The following is a 16,283-nucleotide window of genomic DNA, read 5'->3' as shown; positions in this document are numbered from 1 at the left end:
CCTCACCTGGTTGGCCAAGTCTTCCCCCAGTAGCATGGGGATAGGATAATTGTCATAGACTGCAAAAGTCCACATTCCTGACCAGCCTTTGTACTGGACAGGCAGTTGAGCTGTAGGCAAGTCTACAGCTTGTGACATGAAGGGGTAAATTGTAACTTTGGCCTTTGGGTTGATGAATTTGGGGTCAACGAAGGATTGGTGGATAGCTGACACTTGTGCCCCCGTGTCTCTCCACGCAGTAACCTTCTTTCCGCCCACTCTCAAATTTTCCCTTCGCTCCAAGGGTATTTGAGAGGCATCCGGGCCTGGGGATCTTTGGGTGATGGTGGTGTAATGAATTGCACTCGCATGGTGTTCTTGGGACAGTTGGCCTTGATATGTCCCAGTTCATTACACTTAAAGCATCTTCCATCTGATGGGTCACTGGGCCGAGGTGAGTTACTGGAGACTGGTGAGGTTGAAGGGTAGGGTATCTGTGGCTTTACTTGGGTGGTATGTGGGGTCTTTGGCTGTCCTCGGTTGTAGGGTTTATGGTCTGTGTGCCCCCTGGGGTAATCGTTCCCCTTGACAGTAGCTTTCTTGCTTTCTGCCAGTTCCATCCATTTGGCTCCAATTTCCCCCGCCTCAGCGATATCTTTGGGATTTCCATCTTGTATGTACCGTGTGATGTCTTCAGGAACACCATCCAAGAACTGCTCCATTTGTATGAGGAGGTGCAGTTCTTCCAAGGTTTGAATGTTGTTTCCTGTTATCCAGGCCTCATAGTTTTTTGCAATGTAGTAGGCGTGTTTGGGAAATGACACCTCTGGTTTCCACTTTTGGGTTCTGAAACGCCGACGGGCATGATCTGGGGTTATCCCCATTCTGTATCTGGCCTTGGTTTGAAAAAGTTTATAGTCATTCATTTGCTGCTTAGGCATTTCAGCTGCCACCTCTGCTAAAGGTCCACTGAGCTGTGACCTCAATTCTACCATGTACTGGTCTTCGGGAATGCTGTACCCAAGACAGGCTCTTTCAAAATTTTCCAAGAAGGCCTCGGTGTCATCACCTGCCTTGTAGGTGGGAAATTTCCTGTGCTGTGGAGCAATAATGGGCGCCGGGTTGTTAGGGTTGGCTGGCACATGCAGCCCAGCTTTTGCCAACTCCAGTTCATGTTTTCTCTGTTTTTCCTTCTCTTCATTCTCTTTTTGTTGTTTTTCCATTTCTTTTTGTTGTTTTTCCATTTCTCGGAGGTGGGCCAACTCTTCTTCTGCTTGTTTCCTTCGGTAGGCCACCTCTTCTTCTTCTAGTTTTCTTTTGTGTGCTGCCTCTTGGGCTGCCTGTTCTCTTTGGAAGGCTGCCAGTTTGATGCTTTCTTCCTTTTCTTTCAGCTCCAGTTGTCGCCTGTGTTCAGCTTCTTTGAATTGCTCTTCGGCCTCTATTTTTGCCTTAGAAGTCATGATTCCTGTTTTATTGTGTTGGGGTGCCCTCCGGTGTTTATCTTCTGAACTGCAGGTTCTCTGTTGCCTCCTGAAGTCTGCCTAGCAACAGTGCCCTTAGCTAATCTTCAATGTTAAGTAAACCTGAAAAACCACTTTATTTGCATGCATATAGTGCTGGAACTTGCCTCCTAATGGGAGGGCTATTGCATGACAAAAGACCCTTAACAGTCTGGTAATGGCTTCTTGCTTAACATGCAAGCCACAAACTGCCAGAGAGAGCAGAAAAAAAAATTCTCTCTGGTTCCCTTTTAAAACCAAACTGTTTCTCTCTGCTAAAAAGCCCTTAGCAGAAAAAAGAAAAATATAATATTCCTACTGGCTTCTGGATTCTGTCTATATCCCACCACTGCCACTCATGACATAACCTTAGCCCCAGATTTGGACCTTAGCGTCCAAAATATGGGGGTTAGCATGAAAACCTCCAAGCTTAGTTACCAGCTTGGACCTGGTACCTGCTGCCACCACCCAAAAAATTAGAGTGTTTTGGGGCACTCTGGTCCCTCTGAAAAAACCTTCCCTGGGGACCCCAAGACCCAAATCCCTTGAGTCTCACAACCAAGGGAAATAATCCTTTTTCCCTTCCCCCCTCCAGGTGCTCCTGGAGAAATACACAGACACAAGCTCTGTGAAACTACACAGAGTGACTCCCCCTCTCTGTTTCCAGTCCTGGAAACAAAAAGTACTTTCCTATTCCCCCAGAGGGAATGCAAAATCAGGCTAGCAAATCCAACACACAGATCTCCCCGATTTCTTCCTCCCACCAATTCCCTGGTGAGTACAGACTCAATTTCCCTGAAGTAAAGAAAAACTCCAACCGGTCTTAAAAGAAAGCTTTATATAAAAAGAAAGAAAAATACATACAAATGGTCTCTCTGTATTAAGATGATACAATACAGGGTCAATTGCTTAAAAGAATATTGAATAAACAGCCTTATTCAAAAAGAATACAAATCAAAGCACTCCAGCACTTATATTCATGCAAATACCAATAAAAGAAACCATATAACTTACTATCTGATCTCTTTGTCCTTACACTTAGAAACAGAAGACTAGAAAGTAGAAACTGCTTCTCCAAAGCTCAGAGAAAGCAGGCAGACAGACAAAAGACTCAGACACAAACTTCCCTCCACCCAGAGTTGAAAAAATCCGGTTTTCTGATTGGTTCTCTGGTCAGGTGCTTCAGGTGAAAGAGACATTAACCCTTAGCTATCTGTTTATGACAGCACCCAGCACCCAAACTCCATCCCAGAGCCTGCACCTCAGACCCCTCCCCCACCCAAACTCCCTCCCTGAGCCCAACCTCTCACCCCTTCTGCACTCAAACTACTTCCCAGAGCCTGGACCCCAATCCCCTACCCCAGACCTCCTCTCCCACCCAAACTCCCTCCCAGAGGGGTGTGGAGTTTTGGGTGGCAGCTTCTGGCCAGCATGAGTGACATTATTGGCCCGCTGGGAGGATCTGAGGACTGGCACTGGCCCTAAGGTGAATTGAGTTTAGGCCCCTGATTTAGATAATGGAGCAGAAATACACTTCTAAAGTTTGCAGACAATACCAAGCTGGGAGGGGTTGCAAGTGCTTTGGAGGATAGGATTAAAATTCAAAATGATCTGGACAAACTGGAGAAAAGGTCTGAAGTAAATAGGATGAAATTCAATAATGACAAATGCAAAGTATGCCATTTAAAAAGGAGCAATCAATTGCACACATACAAAATGGGAAATGACTGCTTAGGAAGAAACACTGCAGAAAGTGACTTGGGGGGTCATAGTGGGTCACAAGCTAAATATGAGTGAACAGTGTAACATTTTTTGCAAAAAAAGCAAACATCATTCTGGAATGCATTAGCAGGAGTGTTGTAAGTAAGACATGAGAAATAATTCTTCCACTCTACTCTGCACTGATACAGCCTCAACTGGAGTATTGCATTCAGTTCTGGGTGCCACCTTTCAAGAAAAATGTGGACAAATTTGAAAAAGTCCGGAGGAGAGCAACAAAAATGATTAAAGGTCTAGAAAACATGTCTTATGAGGGAAGATTGAAAATATTGGGTTTGTTTAGTCTGGAGAAGAAACTAAGGAGAAACATGACAACAGTTTTCAAGTACATAAAAGGTTGTTACAAGGAGGAGGGAGAAAAATTGTTCTCTTTAACCTCTGAGGATAGGACAAGAAGCAATGGTCTTAAATTGCAGCAAGGGAGGTTTAGGTTGGACATTAGGAAATATTCCTTACTGGAAGGGTGGTTAAGCACTGGATAAATTGCCTAGGGAGACTGTGGAATCGCCATCATGGGAGATTTTTAAGAGCAAGTTAGATAATCACCTGTCAGGGATGGTCTAGATAATATTTAGTCTTGCCTTGAGTGCAAGGGACTGGACTAGAAGACCACTCGAGGTCCGTTCCAGTCCTATCAGTCTATATTGATTTTGCTACTGAGCAATGCATCATTGTAGGAAGAGAGATGACCCGTAAGTGACATTTTCTTTAGACATCTTATGTGAGTGAAGCCCGGGTTGTGAGCCAACTTGAATTTGAGGAAGGAGCTTGGGAGGTGACCTACACCTTTTATTTTTTCCAGTATGACCCCAGCCCAGTTCCAGCTATGAATAGAAAGTTGAATTTAAAGGACAGTGCAGCCTGCCAGAGTTTATATGAATGTGATCTTCACCATATCCTTGTAAATAAGGAGTTAGGTCAAATTCAGCACTGATTTACACTCCAAAGTCCTTTGCTCCTTTGATATTTTCTGTTCATAAACCAAATGCAAGTATCAGTGTGTGGGGCACAGCTCTTCTATGGGGTAACAACTGTCCCCAAGCTACCTTAGAGAAAACACCCACATATGGAAATTACTTTTGAGTAAGGAAAGCAATTGTGGGGTTTTTTATTGGTTAAGTCTGTTCTACCTTCAATCTTATCCTAGCAATATCTGCAAAATATGAGCTGGGGAATACAGCTCTTACCAATCAGCAGACAAATGGGACATGTGCAGTAATATTTAGGCTTCTTTTATAAACACCACACTCAATCCTACAAAACAGATGTGCAAACGTAAAAAAAAATATTCATAATCTGTACAGTGCTAGGGAATTTTTGTTTCCCAGCAGAATATGTGGCTAAGACAGTTTGTTCAACTTACTATTTTACAGACTGTATTAGAAACACACCCACACACCAACATGCATCTTACTTCCAACACTTACGATACATCTACCCTGCAAAACAAAAACAAAACAAAACAAAAAAACCCACAACCCCACAGCCATGAGTCTCAGAGCCCGGGCCAACTGACGCAGACTCTTGTTACGAGGCTAAAAATATCAGTGTCGACTTTCCACCAGCCTGCGCTCTGATGCCTGGGGAGAGAGACAGGTCTCAGAGCCCAGGCTCCAACATGTGTGGGAATGTCTACGCTGCTATTTTGAGTCTCACAGCACCAGTTCCGCGAGCCCCAGTCACTGACCTGGGCTCTGAGACTTGCTGCCGCAGGTTTTTTTTGGCAGTGTAGATGTACCCACAGTTGGATGTTTGCTTCATAGGCCAACTCTAGGTCAAAATTAGGTGGGTATGGTTAGCTTCAATACCTGCATGCGTGGCCATTAGCTGAGGGCATTTTTTAAAGTGGCTCTGAGTTCTCCAGTGTGGCTACAAGCCTGTTCCATTAATGGCTGGCACCCTTCCTGAAGTCCTGTTATTTTTTTGCTTTTGAAACACCTATTAAACCCCTCTTATTACCTCTGAGATGTCTAATCAATGAGAGATACTGAAGCAGTTGTCCTGGCAGGGATCCTCCATCTATTAGCCAAGGCAGTCAGGGATGTAACTCCATGGTCTGCATGTCCCTAAACCTTTGACTGCCAGAAGCTGGGACTAGATGACAGAGCATGGACCACTTGATAATTGCCCTGTTCTGTTCATTCTCTCTGAAGAGCCTAGCACCAGCCATTGTTGGAAGGATACTGGGCTAGAAGGACCATTTGGTCTGACCCATTATGGCCATTCTTATGTTCTTAACTTGGAAAGAATAGAGTCCAGTTCCCTCTTCTGCTCTGCATTTCTAATAGGAGCAGAGGCAGTTAAAACTTATTTTAACCAGTGAAGTCATGTGATAGGACTCTGAATACACAGGAAGCAAAGCTACTCAGTAACAAGGTGCCATTTTAACACAGCCACTTTTCAGAGTAGAACCAAGTCTGAAGTCTGTGTATGAAGTCTATTATATGACTAGACTTCATAGAATAGATAGAAGCTGTTCTCCTGGATTCTGTACTTGTGGATTAAAAGGTTTGGAACAGAGACAGGTTGGAGCTGAACTCCTCCAGGGACTCCACTGGAGACCAGATGTTTTTTTAATTGCTTTTTCTTCACTTGAAAACTCACTACAAATGTTAATTTTCTATTCCTATTGTCTTCGTTGCAGGAGCCAGGAACTCTGAGGTTTCATGGTACAGTGAGTGACAATGGCAGATATCAGATACTTCAGAGAAGGAAATAAGACTCACCTCCCCACACACACAAATTCACAGTTATAGATAACACGCTTAAGAGGGAATGTTTTCTAATCTCAGGAAGTTAGTGATATGCTGATGACTTGAGTCAAGAGGATGGATATCCCACATACAACTTTATTCTATATAATATAAGTGTAGACATACTGGTTATTCATATAAATGTCTAATCCTGTTTTGAATTCTGCTAAATTATTGGCACCAATGCCGACAAGTTAAGTATGTGTTGTGTAGAAAACCATTTCCGCTTTTTAGTTTTAACTTTGTTGTCTTTAGTTTAATTGTGTGTCTCCTTGTAATTGTGCTACAAGAATACAAATAGGAGCACGAGACCTTCTCTCTTATTCCATTCACTATTTCATATCCCTTTAACATGTTCACTATTATCTTTATGCAAAGACAGTTCTAGTCTTTTCAATCTCTCCGCATATGGATGTTTTTCATTCTAATCCTTTTTTTCCACCTTCTCTAGACCTCTTCTATTAATATCCACTTTTTGAAAGATTCTGATGAAAGCATTCCATTGATTCATATAATGGCATCCCTTTCTTAATAGTCTAACATCTTGTTTGCCTTTTTTGCCTACAACTGCACACTGAGATGTCTACACCACAATAATATCAGTTACAGTTAATTCCAAAATCAATAATGTGTACAAGTAATTCAAATTATTTTTCCAAATGGGAATTATCTGGAATGTGCCCGCATCAAATTTCATCTGGCATTAGGTTGAACATCACTTTGCTTTGTTAGATTCTTTTGAAGGACCTCATAGTCTTGACATGTGACTAACCTAAATAATTTTGTCATCTGCAAATGTTGCACCACTTACCGTTCACCTCTCTTCCAAATGACAAACACAGATCTGACTGCACTGGTTCTAGTATGGATACTTGAGGCATCTCACTGTTAATCTCCTTCCACACACAGCGAAGTGCGACCATTTTTTTCGGAGACTCTTTTTTTCCTCTCTCTTAACTAGATCCATGTGAGAAAGAGGATGGGTAACCATCAAAACCAAGCAAAGTAGTTTATGTACTCTTTGCTGAGGTAGTGAACACATAAAGGGATTGTATTTGCATTCAGGGATCTAATATATGGATGGTATCCAAAGCCCTGAATTCAAGTTGATTATCAGCATCTGTATTACACTTTCTCTCAAAGATGTCCAAATCCTACCTACTCCCCATGATGCTATGAAGTTCCTCTCCCCAGACTCACTTCTGGGGTAATGAACAGCAGCCAAATGTACTTCTTGCCACCTCTTCTGACATCTTTGAGAACCTCCCCTCCCATTCCCAGGGTCCCACTAGGAAGGTCCTCATCACTACAATCCTCCTATATTTCTTAGGAGTTAGTTATCCACTGTTAGTTTATTAGAATTCAAACAGAGTCTGAAGAAAATAATTGATTAGCCTGTGTTCTGCTGCTGAGACAGAATAGCAGATAGCAGGGACAGACAGCAGAATATTAGTGCCCAAATATTCTGCACACTGAATTGCATGGATATTTACTGTGTTTGAGAAATTATTCAATTCACTCATTTCTAGAATAAACACAAAACTCATTTGTACTGCAGTCTTAACTTGTCAAGCAAAGATTCTGGATTGTTTCAACCTTTATAGCATTTGAGCTCAGTCACATTTAAGTAGTCTTTTCTCAATGGGACACTGACATTTCCCAGCCTGCCAGCCAAATGAATGCTGAAGAGCTCATATACAAGACTGCAGTCTCCGAAGGGATAAAGACTAGCTATAGATTGTTATCCTGTGCATATCAATAGGTAAGTCAAGTCAGAAGATGCTTAGTCTTTACTAAATTCTGGTATGCAGAAAGACACCATTTTTGCTATCTTAACAGTTTGGATATCTTATTTACTAGGGGAGAAAAAAGTGAAAAAAAACTCAAAATACAGAAAATTATAGAATATTTTTTAGAGAAACATTCTAAATAAATGACTCATCTTTTACAACAAAGACTGGATGTGAGCTATCTATGAAAGTGCAAGTTCAGTTCACCATTGATAAAGGTTAACATGATTGTGTTTGTTTTGAATTCATCATTAATGGGTCTGTAATTATCACTATTTGAAAAGACAGAAACCTTTAAAAAAACAGTAAAATAAAGGGCACAAATGTTCTCGGGGAGAGCTCGCAGTTGTGGTGCAGTGTAACATCTATGAACAGACTAGTAACAGCAAGAGCATTCTCCGCTTACATTTAAAAAAATTAGTCAGAGCCTTGCACTCACTGAATATTAACATTGTGTGTTTTAATAGGGTTGCAACACCTGAGAAATTGGGGAAAATCTTGCAGAAGACATTTAAAAAACAAAGGATCATGAAATCTCACCTGTAATTTGTGCAAGTAGAATTTTGACCTGAAGGATCTGTTGGGTTAAGAGTGACTCGAGGTGAGATCTGAGCTGACAGCAAAAATCCCAAAGCTAGGATAATGAGTGCTACAGTAGTACCTAAAATACAAAAATAAAAAAGATTTTACTTCAAAGTATGCAAAATAATTCTTTGCTGCACAGACCTAGGTCTGGAAAAAGGAAGACACTCAATTGATTTGAGCTTAGCACAGTATTTCCCCACTATGCTAATCTGTTGTATAAGTATCTGAGAAAAAAATATATTTTGGGGGGTTTGGGGTTGGTGTTAAATTCAACAGCTCCTGATTTATTATCCAGATACTAAATTACTCAGCTGTTTGGTTTTTTTAAACACAGAGTTGAAGACTGTATGAATTAACTTGTACTCCCTTAAGTGATAGAAATAATGTTCAAAAAGCAGAGTTAATGGTGGTTTGTAAATCACAACATGTCACTAGCTCCCAGACATCCAGACCTACCTGGAAGAAGGATAGTAGCAACACACTGTTGCAGAACAACATTCTTAGTGTGATGGAGTAGGGACTGTCTGTGTGGGGAATGGGATAGCAGGGGAGGATTTTAGGGGATGGACCACACCGGAGCTGTAACCTGAGCTAGGTAAGGGAGGGGAAAGGTCAACACCTTTGCCCGGGAAGGGGGAACAAAAGGAAGGGAGTGGCAGGAGGGAAGCAGTTTTTGAGTTTGGGCTTGGGGCTGTGTGGGTGGAATTCAGGGTATCCTAGCTAGGATCCAAGCACCCTGAAAGCCCAGAAGGACTCGATGGAGGGGTCCTGACTGTGCCTGCAAGCTCTGCTGTAACCTGTGTTCCTGTTGTCCAATAAACCTTCTGTTTTACTGGCTGGCTAAGAGTCACTGTGGGTCCCAGGAAGAGAGGTGCAAGGCCGGACTCTCCCACACTCCGTGACAACTGGTGGCAGAGGTGGGATATACTGCACCCCGTGGACGACGCTTCCTGTAGTATGTGACTGGGGAGCAGTAAAACAAAGGGGTGATTAACCCCTGGGAGTGTGTGCCCAGTGAGAAGGACTTTGCAGTAACAGGGTCCCCCGGGGGATTGCAGCGAGCGGTCCCAGGGGCGGAGGAGACTACAGCTCGACCCTGGCAGAGAGGTGGTGACCTCAAGAAGGGCTGGTGCACTAGGGGTCCCCCTGGAAACTGTGGGGAGTGGCGAGCACCCCGGCCTGTGAGTGCCCAGCAGGAAGATGTATGCCAAGCGGCGCAAGTGCGACCTGCTGGAGCTGTGCAAGCAGAGGGGGCTGCGCCCGGGGAGGCTCAGCAAGGACCAGCTGATTGCCTAGCTGGAGGAGGGAGACCGCATGAATGAAGGGAGCCCTGTCTCTGAGGGAAGCAGCCAGGCAGATGCAGCACAGGCACCAGTGTCTGTCCCCGCTGGGAGTGGTCAGCCGGTGGACGAGGGCTTCCCAAGACCCCCCCCTTCCTAGGCCTAGGGGAAGGGCGAGGAGGAGCCCAGTGAATACCGAGGGCACCGTGACCCCCCCGGCCAGCAGGGGAGCCTCCCGGCGAAGCTCACCCCCCAGCAGGGGATCCTCCCGCCGACGCTCGGCATCTGTGGAGCGGATACGGCTGGAATATGAAAGGGAGCTGAAACGGGAGGAGCTCGAGTTAAAGAGGCGAGAGCTGGAGGAGAAGGTGAACCAGCGTAAACATGAGGAGAACCAGCGTAAACATGAGCGGGAGGAGAAGGAGAAACAGCGTAAACATGAGCTGGACCTGGCCCAGCTGAGGAGCATTGAGGCCCCAGCTGCGGTGAGTGAGGGGGGACCCAAGCCTACAAAGAGCTTTGATAAGCACTTGCTACCCCGGCGTAAGGAGGGGGAGGACATAGATACCTTCCTGACGGCCTTTGAGAATGCCTGCGAGCTGCACAGGGTTGACCCTGCAGACAGGATCGCAGTTCTCACCCCCTTACTGGACTCCACAGCCGTGGAGGTGTACAGCTGACTGAAAGGGGCGGAGGCAGGGGACTACGAACTGTTCAAACAGGCCCTGCTCCGCGAGTTTGGGCTGACTCCTGAGATGTACCGGAAAAAGTTCCGGAGCCAGCGTAAAACCCGTGAGGTCACATACCTACAACTGGTCAACCGGGCGCAGGGGTATGCCTGCAAGTGGACAGCTGGGGCCCAAACTAAAGAGGACCTGCATGACCTATTCATACTGGAGCACCTGTACGAGCAGTGCCTGTCCGACTTGAGGCTGTGGTTGATGGACCAGAAGCCAGAGAACCCGCAGCACGCAGGCCAACTGGCCGACCAATTTGTGGACAGTCGGGCAGGGGATGGCAGGGAGGAGTCTCGAAGGAGCAGGCCTGCCTCAACGCAGAGAGAGAGTCATCATGGGACCTCCCAAAGGGGGCCTATGGAGAACCCCCCCAAAAGGGGGACATCCAGCGTCAGGTCCCTCCGACCCACTCAAGGGGACCCACGAGACATGGGCTGCTATCGCTGTGGCCAGCGAGGCCACATATGGGCCCAGGGCCCCAAGCTCAGGGACAGACCAAACAGACCCAACCCGCAGAGGGTGGACTGGGTAAAAACCCAATCGGAGGAGGGGCTATATTCCCAGGAAAGGGGGGGCTGGCAACATATCACCTGTGGATGCTCCAGGTTTTTGGTTTACTGGGTGGGGGCAGGGCTGCCCCTCCAGAAAAAGTGCATTGTTTCCCTGGAGGTAGATGGGAGGAAGGTCACTGGGTACTGGGACACGGGCGCAGAAGTGACGCTGGCCCGGCCCGAGGTGGTGGCCTCAGATCGGATGGTGCCCGACACCTACCTGACCCTGATGGGCGTGGGCGGGACCCCATTCAAGGTGCCCGTGGCAAGGGTACACCTGAAGTGGGGGGCCAAGGAGGGCCCCAAGGATGTGGGGATACACCGATATTTGCCCACAGACGTGTTGATGGGAGGGGACCTCGAGGACTGGCCTAGTAACACCCAGAGTGCCCTGGTCGTGACTCGTAGTCAGAGTCGGCAAAGGGCACTGCACCCCGACAACGGAGAAGGTACTCGACCTGAGGTGCAGGATCCTAACCCAGGGAGCGGGGAATGCCCAGGGGCACGGTTCAGAGAGGCTGCGGCCTCAGACCCAGCCAGCAAGAGAGAGCCGGTCCCCATCCCTGTCCCAGCTGCTGAGTTCCAGGCTGAGTTGCAGAAAGATCCATCCTTGCAGAAGCCCAGGGACCGGGCTGACCTCAGTGCAGTACAGACCATGAGGAGAGGTTGCAAGGAGAGGTTCCTGTGGGAGAAGGGGTTCCTGTACCGAGAATGGGCTCCCCCAGGGGAAGCAGAGTCTTGGGGGATCAGGAGGCAGCTGGTGGTCCCCCAGAAGTTTCACCACAAGCTGCTGTACCTGGCCCATGACATCCCTCTCGCAGGGCACCAGGGAATCCGGCGCACCAGGCAGAGGCTGCTACAGAACTTTTACTGGCCTGGGGTCTTTACCAAGGTCCGACAGTACTGCCAATCCTGTGACCCCTGCCAGAGGGTGGAGAAGGCCCGGGACTAGGGGAAAGCGGCTTTGAGGCCTTTACTCATCATAGAAGAACCTTTCCAGAAGGTGGCCATGGACATAGTGGGACCCCTCAGCAAGACGACCCGGTCAGGGAAGAAATACACCCTGGTGGTGGTGGATTTTGCCACTCACTACCCCGAGGCGGTGGCCTTGTCCTCTATCGAAGCAGACACAGTGGCAGATGCGCTGCTGACAATTTTCAGCCGGGTGGGGTTCCCCAAGGAGATCTTAACGGATCAGGGGTCCACCTTCATGTCGGCCCTGCTCCGGTCCTTATGGTAGAAATGTGGGGTCCAGCACAACTGGGCCTTAGCGTATCACCCCCAGTCCAACGGGCTGGTGGAAAGGTTCAACGGGACGCTGAAGATGATGCTAAAAACATTTATGAACCAGCACCCGCAAGATTGGGTCAAGTACTTACCTCACTTGCTGTTCGCGTACAGGGAGGTACCCCAGGAATCTACCGGGTTTTCACCTTTCGAACTGTTGTATGGAAGGCGGGTAAGGGGGCCCCTAGACCTGATGAGGGACGAATGGGAGGGGAAGGCCGCTCCCGAGGGAGAGTCAGTGGTGGAGTATGTCCTGACCTTCCGGGAAAGACTGGCCGAGCTCGTGGGCTTGGCCAGGGAGAATCTGGCCCAAGCCCAGAGGAGGCAGAAGGTCTGGTATGACCGCACGGCACGGGCCCGTGCCTTCGCCACCGGGGATCAGGTGATGGTTCTCATCCCCGTGAGGAGAAACAAACTCCAGGCCGCCTGGGAAGGGCCCTTCAAGGTTATCAAGCAACTGAATGAGGTAAACTATGTGGTGGAGCTGTTAAACCGGGCACGGGTATCACCGTTGGGTGTACCATGTGAACATGATGAAACCACACTATGACAGGGGGAATGTGGTGTTGGCCGTGTGTGGACATTGGGAGGGGCAGGGAGATGACCCCTTAGTGGATCTATTCCCTGGGACAAAAGCTGGTTCCCCCCTGGAGGCGATTCCCCTCTCTGATCAGCTGACCCCGGGCCAGCACGCTGAGATCAGAGGGGTGCTGCATCTATACCGACAGCTGTTTTCCAACCAGCCTGGATGCACTAATTTGACTGTCCACCGGGTGGAGACCGGGTCACATCCCCCTATAAGATGCTCCCCTTTTCGGGTCACTGGTAAAACTGCCCAGGATCTTGAAAGAGAGGTCAGGGACATGCTGGCTTTGGGGGTGATCCAGACGTCTTCCAGCCCTTGGGCCTCGCCAGTGGTGCTGGTCCCCAAGAAGGATGGGTCAATCCGGTTCTGTGTGGACTATCGAAAGCTCAATGCCATTACCGTATCTGATGCCTACCCCATGCCCAGGCCTGACGAGCTCCTAGACAAGCTGGGAGGTGCTCGGTACCTCACCACTATGGATCTTACAAAGGGCTACTGGCAAGTGCCGCTGGACGCAGATGCCAGGCTGAAATCGGCCTTTATCACCCCTCTGGGGCTCTACGAGTTTCTGACCCTGCCCTTCGGCCTCAAGGGAGCACCAGCCACCTTCCAGCGCCTGGTAGATCAGCTACTGAGGGGGATGGAGAGTTTTGCCGTGGTGTATATTGATGACATCTGCGTCTTCAGCCAGACCTGGGAGGACCACATGTCCCAAGTTAAACAAGTCCTGGACCGACTCCGAAAGGCTGGGTTAACAGTAAAGGCTGAGAAGAGCAAGGTGGGGATGGCTGAAGTATCTTACCTGGGCCATCGGGTGGGGAGCGGCTACCTGAAGCCGGAACCAGCCAAGGTGGAGGTGATCAGAGACTGGCCTGCTCCCCAAACCAAAAAGCAGGTCCAAGCCTTTATTGGGATGGCGGGGTACTATCGAAGGTTCGTGCCCCACTTTAGTGCCATAGCCGGCCCCATCACCGAACTGTGCAAAAAGGGGAAGCCAGACAAGGTGATCTGGACTGAGCAGTGCCAGGAGGCTTTCCGGGCGCTGAAGGAGGCTCTGGTTAGTGGCCCAGTTCTGGCAAACCCAGATTTTGACAAACCCTTTATGGTGTTCACCGACGCCTCAGACGCGGGACTAGGGGCGGTGTTAATGCAGGAAGATGAAAAGGGGGAGAGACACCCCATCGTGTACCTGAGTAAGAAGCTGCTACCCCGGGAGCAAAACTACGCGGCCATCGAGAAGGAATGCCTGGCCATGGTGTGGGCCCTTAAGAAGCTAGAGCCATATCTCTTTGGGCGACACTTCACCGTGTACACCGACCACTCTCCCCTGACCTGGCTGCACCAGATGAAAGGAGCCAATGCCAAGCTCCTGAGGTGGAGCCTGCTCCTGCAGGACTATGACATGGACGTGGTCCATGTGAAGGGAAGTGCCAACCTGATTGCGGACGCGTTGTCCTGGAGAGGGAGCCCTGAACTTCCCCAGGTCACTGGGCAGAGTGACCCCGCTCAGTTCAGTCTCGAAGAGGGGAGTGATGTGATGGAGTAGGGACTGTCTGTGTGGGGAATGGGATAGCAGGGGAGGATTTTAGGGGATGGACCACTCCGGAGCTGTAACCTGAGCTAGGTAAGGGAGGGGAAAGGTCAACACCTTTGCCCGGGAAGGGGGAACAAAAGGAAGGGAGTGGCAGGAGGGAAGCAGTTTTTGAGTTTGGGCTTGGGGCTGTGTGGGCGGAATTCAGGGTATCCTAGCTAGGATCCAAGCACCCTGAAAGCCCAGAAGGACTCGATGGAGGGGTCCTGACTGTGCCTGCAAGCTCTGCTATAACCTGTTTTCCTGTTGTCCAATAAACCTTCTGTTTTACTGGCTGGCTAAGAGTCACTGTGGGTCCCAGGAAGAGGGGTGCAGGGCCGGACTCCCCCACACTCCGTGACACTTAGTTATATAGAAACAAGAAAATAAATTTGATTTTTTTCAGAGCTCAGTTTGTAGAAATACTGCCAAAAATATAAACCCACTGTTATGAATCAACCCCTTTCTACCACTCCACTCAAGCCCCCTGAATTTTCTGTGAATGTACTGTCACAATGTGTAACACCAAAAAGGGGAGGACATGCAATACATGTAATGTATTAAAAATAGTTCCTTCCTAGCACAAAAAACTTTAGATCATATAAACTGATAACACCGTGCTCGGCCTTCACCTTTGTCCTAATAATTAACACAGGTTATTTTGCTACTGGGGAAGAATACCATACTGTGTACTATATCTTGTGTTATCTATTTCTAGAAAGCTCAATCACTGTATATCGAGATATATTTTATATTATGTTTGTGTTTAGATACATATTTTTCTACATAGTACATATATGAAATTGATAATCGTGATAAGTTACAAAGAAATATGATAAACTTCAGAGTCAGCTCATGAATGCAGATATCATGCACTTTTGACCAGCACTCCTGCCCTTTTCCCAATAATCCATCACTCTAAGACTAATTCTAAAAGCCTAAGCAACTTTAAATAGATTTGTAATATCAATCCACCAGAAAAAAATGTTTTTCCTCCTCCACATTTCACCTGTTCGAGATTCAGGATGCACAAGAATCAACCCTACACCAGTTAAAGCTTTTCTCCAAATAAAAACAGTGTGACTTCAGAGCCTGACATCTTGCAGCCCTGCAGAGCTCGATGCTATTGGAAAGGGGAGATCATGATTTTCAACTTCCCAGTAGAACTTCAGCACTCATTTTTAGTCCTGGAAAGACCACAGATATTAGAAATTTAAAACGTGACATCTTTAGGTACAGAAAAGCAATTAAAGGTAATTTTGGAGTGTTTTATGGCTCCCTCTGAATCCTGTATAGTTCTACTAATGGTGACAAAGGGACTTGGTGTCAGGATGGAGGGATACAAAAACTAGTGCCTATAATTGAAAAATACCTCCCCAAGCCATTCCTACAGTAGTTTTTTTTTTCTAAAATAGGTGGCACACAGAGAAATACATGATGGTTTTATTGAAAGCTAATTTGGAACTATCTGTAAAACTCACGTATGGCTTCACCAGTTATGAGGACAGTGACTAGTCATGCTGATAAAATCTTTATACTATACCACACCCTTATGTATTCCTTTATTTAACTATGCACACATTTCACACACAGAAAATATCTATATATGTCTATATATGTAATCCAGTATGCTGTACTACACATTTATCTAACACCTTTACCCAAGGATCTGACAAAGTACTTATAATGTGAAGCTAGTTTTGACCTTACTTATGCAGAGACAATAAGTCCTTCTGTAACATATGGGGCTAGATTCACAAACCACTTCACTACCATACAAGTGGAGTGCAGCAGAAGTTTAGAAGTGCACAACAACACTATGTAACAGTTCAGGACAAATGAGGCCTCATCTGGAGTACTGTGTCCAGTTTTAGGCCCCACATTACA

At 47.1% G+C, this 16,283-nt stretch overlaps 1 protein-coding gene and 1 long non-coding RNA gene across 2 annotated transcripts in view; one reads left to right on the top strand and one right to left on the bottom strand.

Annotated features, from left to right (window-relative positions):
* LOC127042904 (uncharacterized) overlaps nucleotides 1–16,283 on the top strand; it is a 347,285-nt gene that overhangs the window by 63,370 nt on the left and 267,632 nt on the right. The gene's annotated exons all lie outside the window — the stretch shown is intronic.
* Nucleotides 1–16,283, bottom strand: part of SLC2A13 (solute carrier family 2 member 13) — a 366,744-nt gene that overhangs the window by 111,006 nt on the left and 239,455 nt on the right. The window contains exon 6 of the mRNA XM_050936208.1: nucleotides 8,341–8,461. Coding sequence (XP_050792165.1) covers nucleotides 8,341–8,461 — 121 coding nt within the window. The remainder of the gene's footprint in view (nucleotides 1–8,340; nucleotides 8,462–16,283) is intronic.

This window comes from Gopherus flavomarginatus, chromosome 1 (genome assembly GCF_025201925.1).
Source record: "Gopherus flavomarginatus isolate rGopFla2 chromosome 1, rGopFla2.mat.asm, whole genome shotgun sequence".
NCBI classification, from domain to species: domain Eukaryota; kingdom Metazoa; phylum Chordata; order Testudines; family Testudinidae; genus Gopherus; species Gopherus flavomarginatus.
This window is presented reverse-complemented; position numbering and strand designations above follow the sequence as displayed.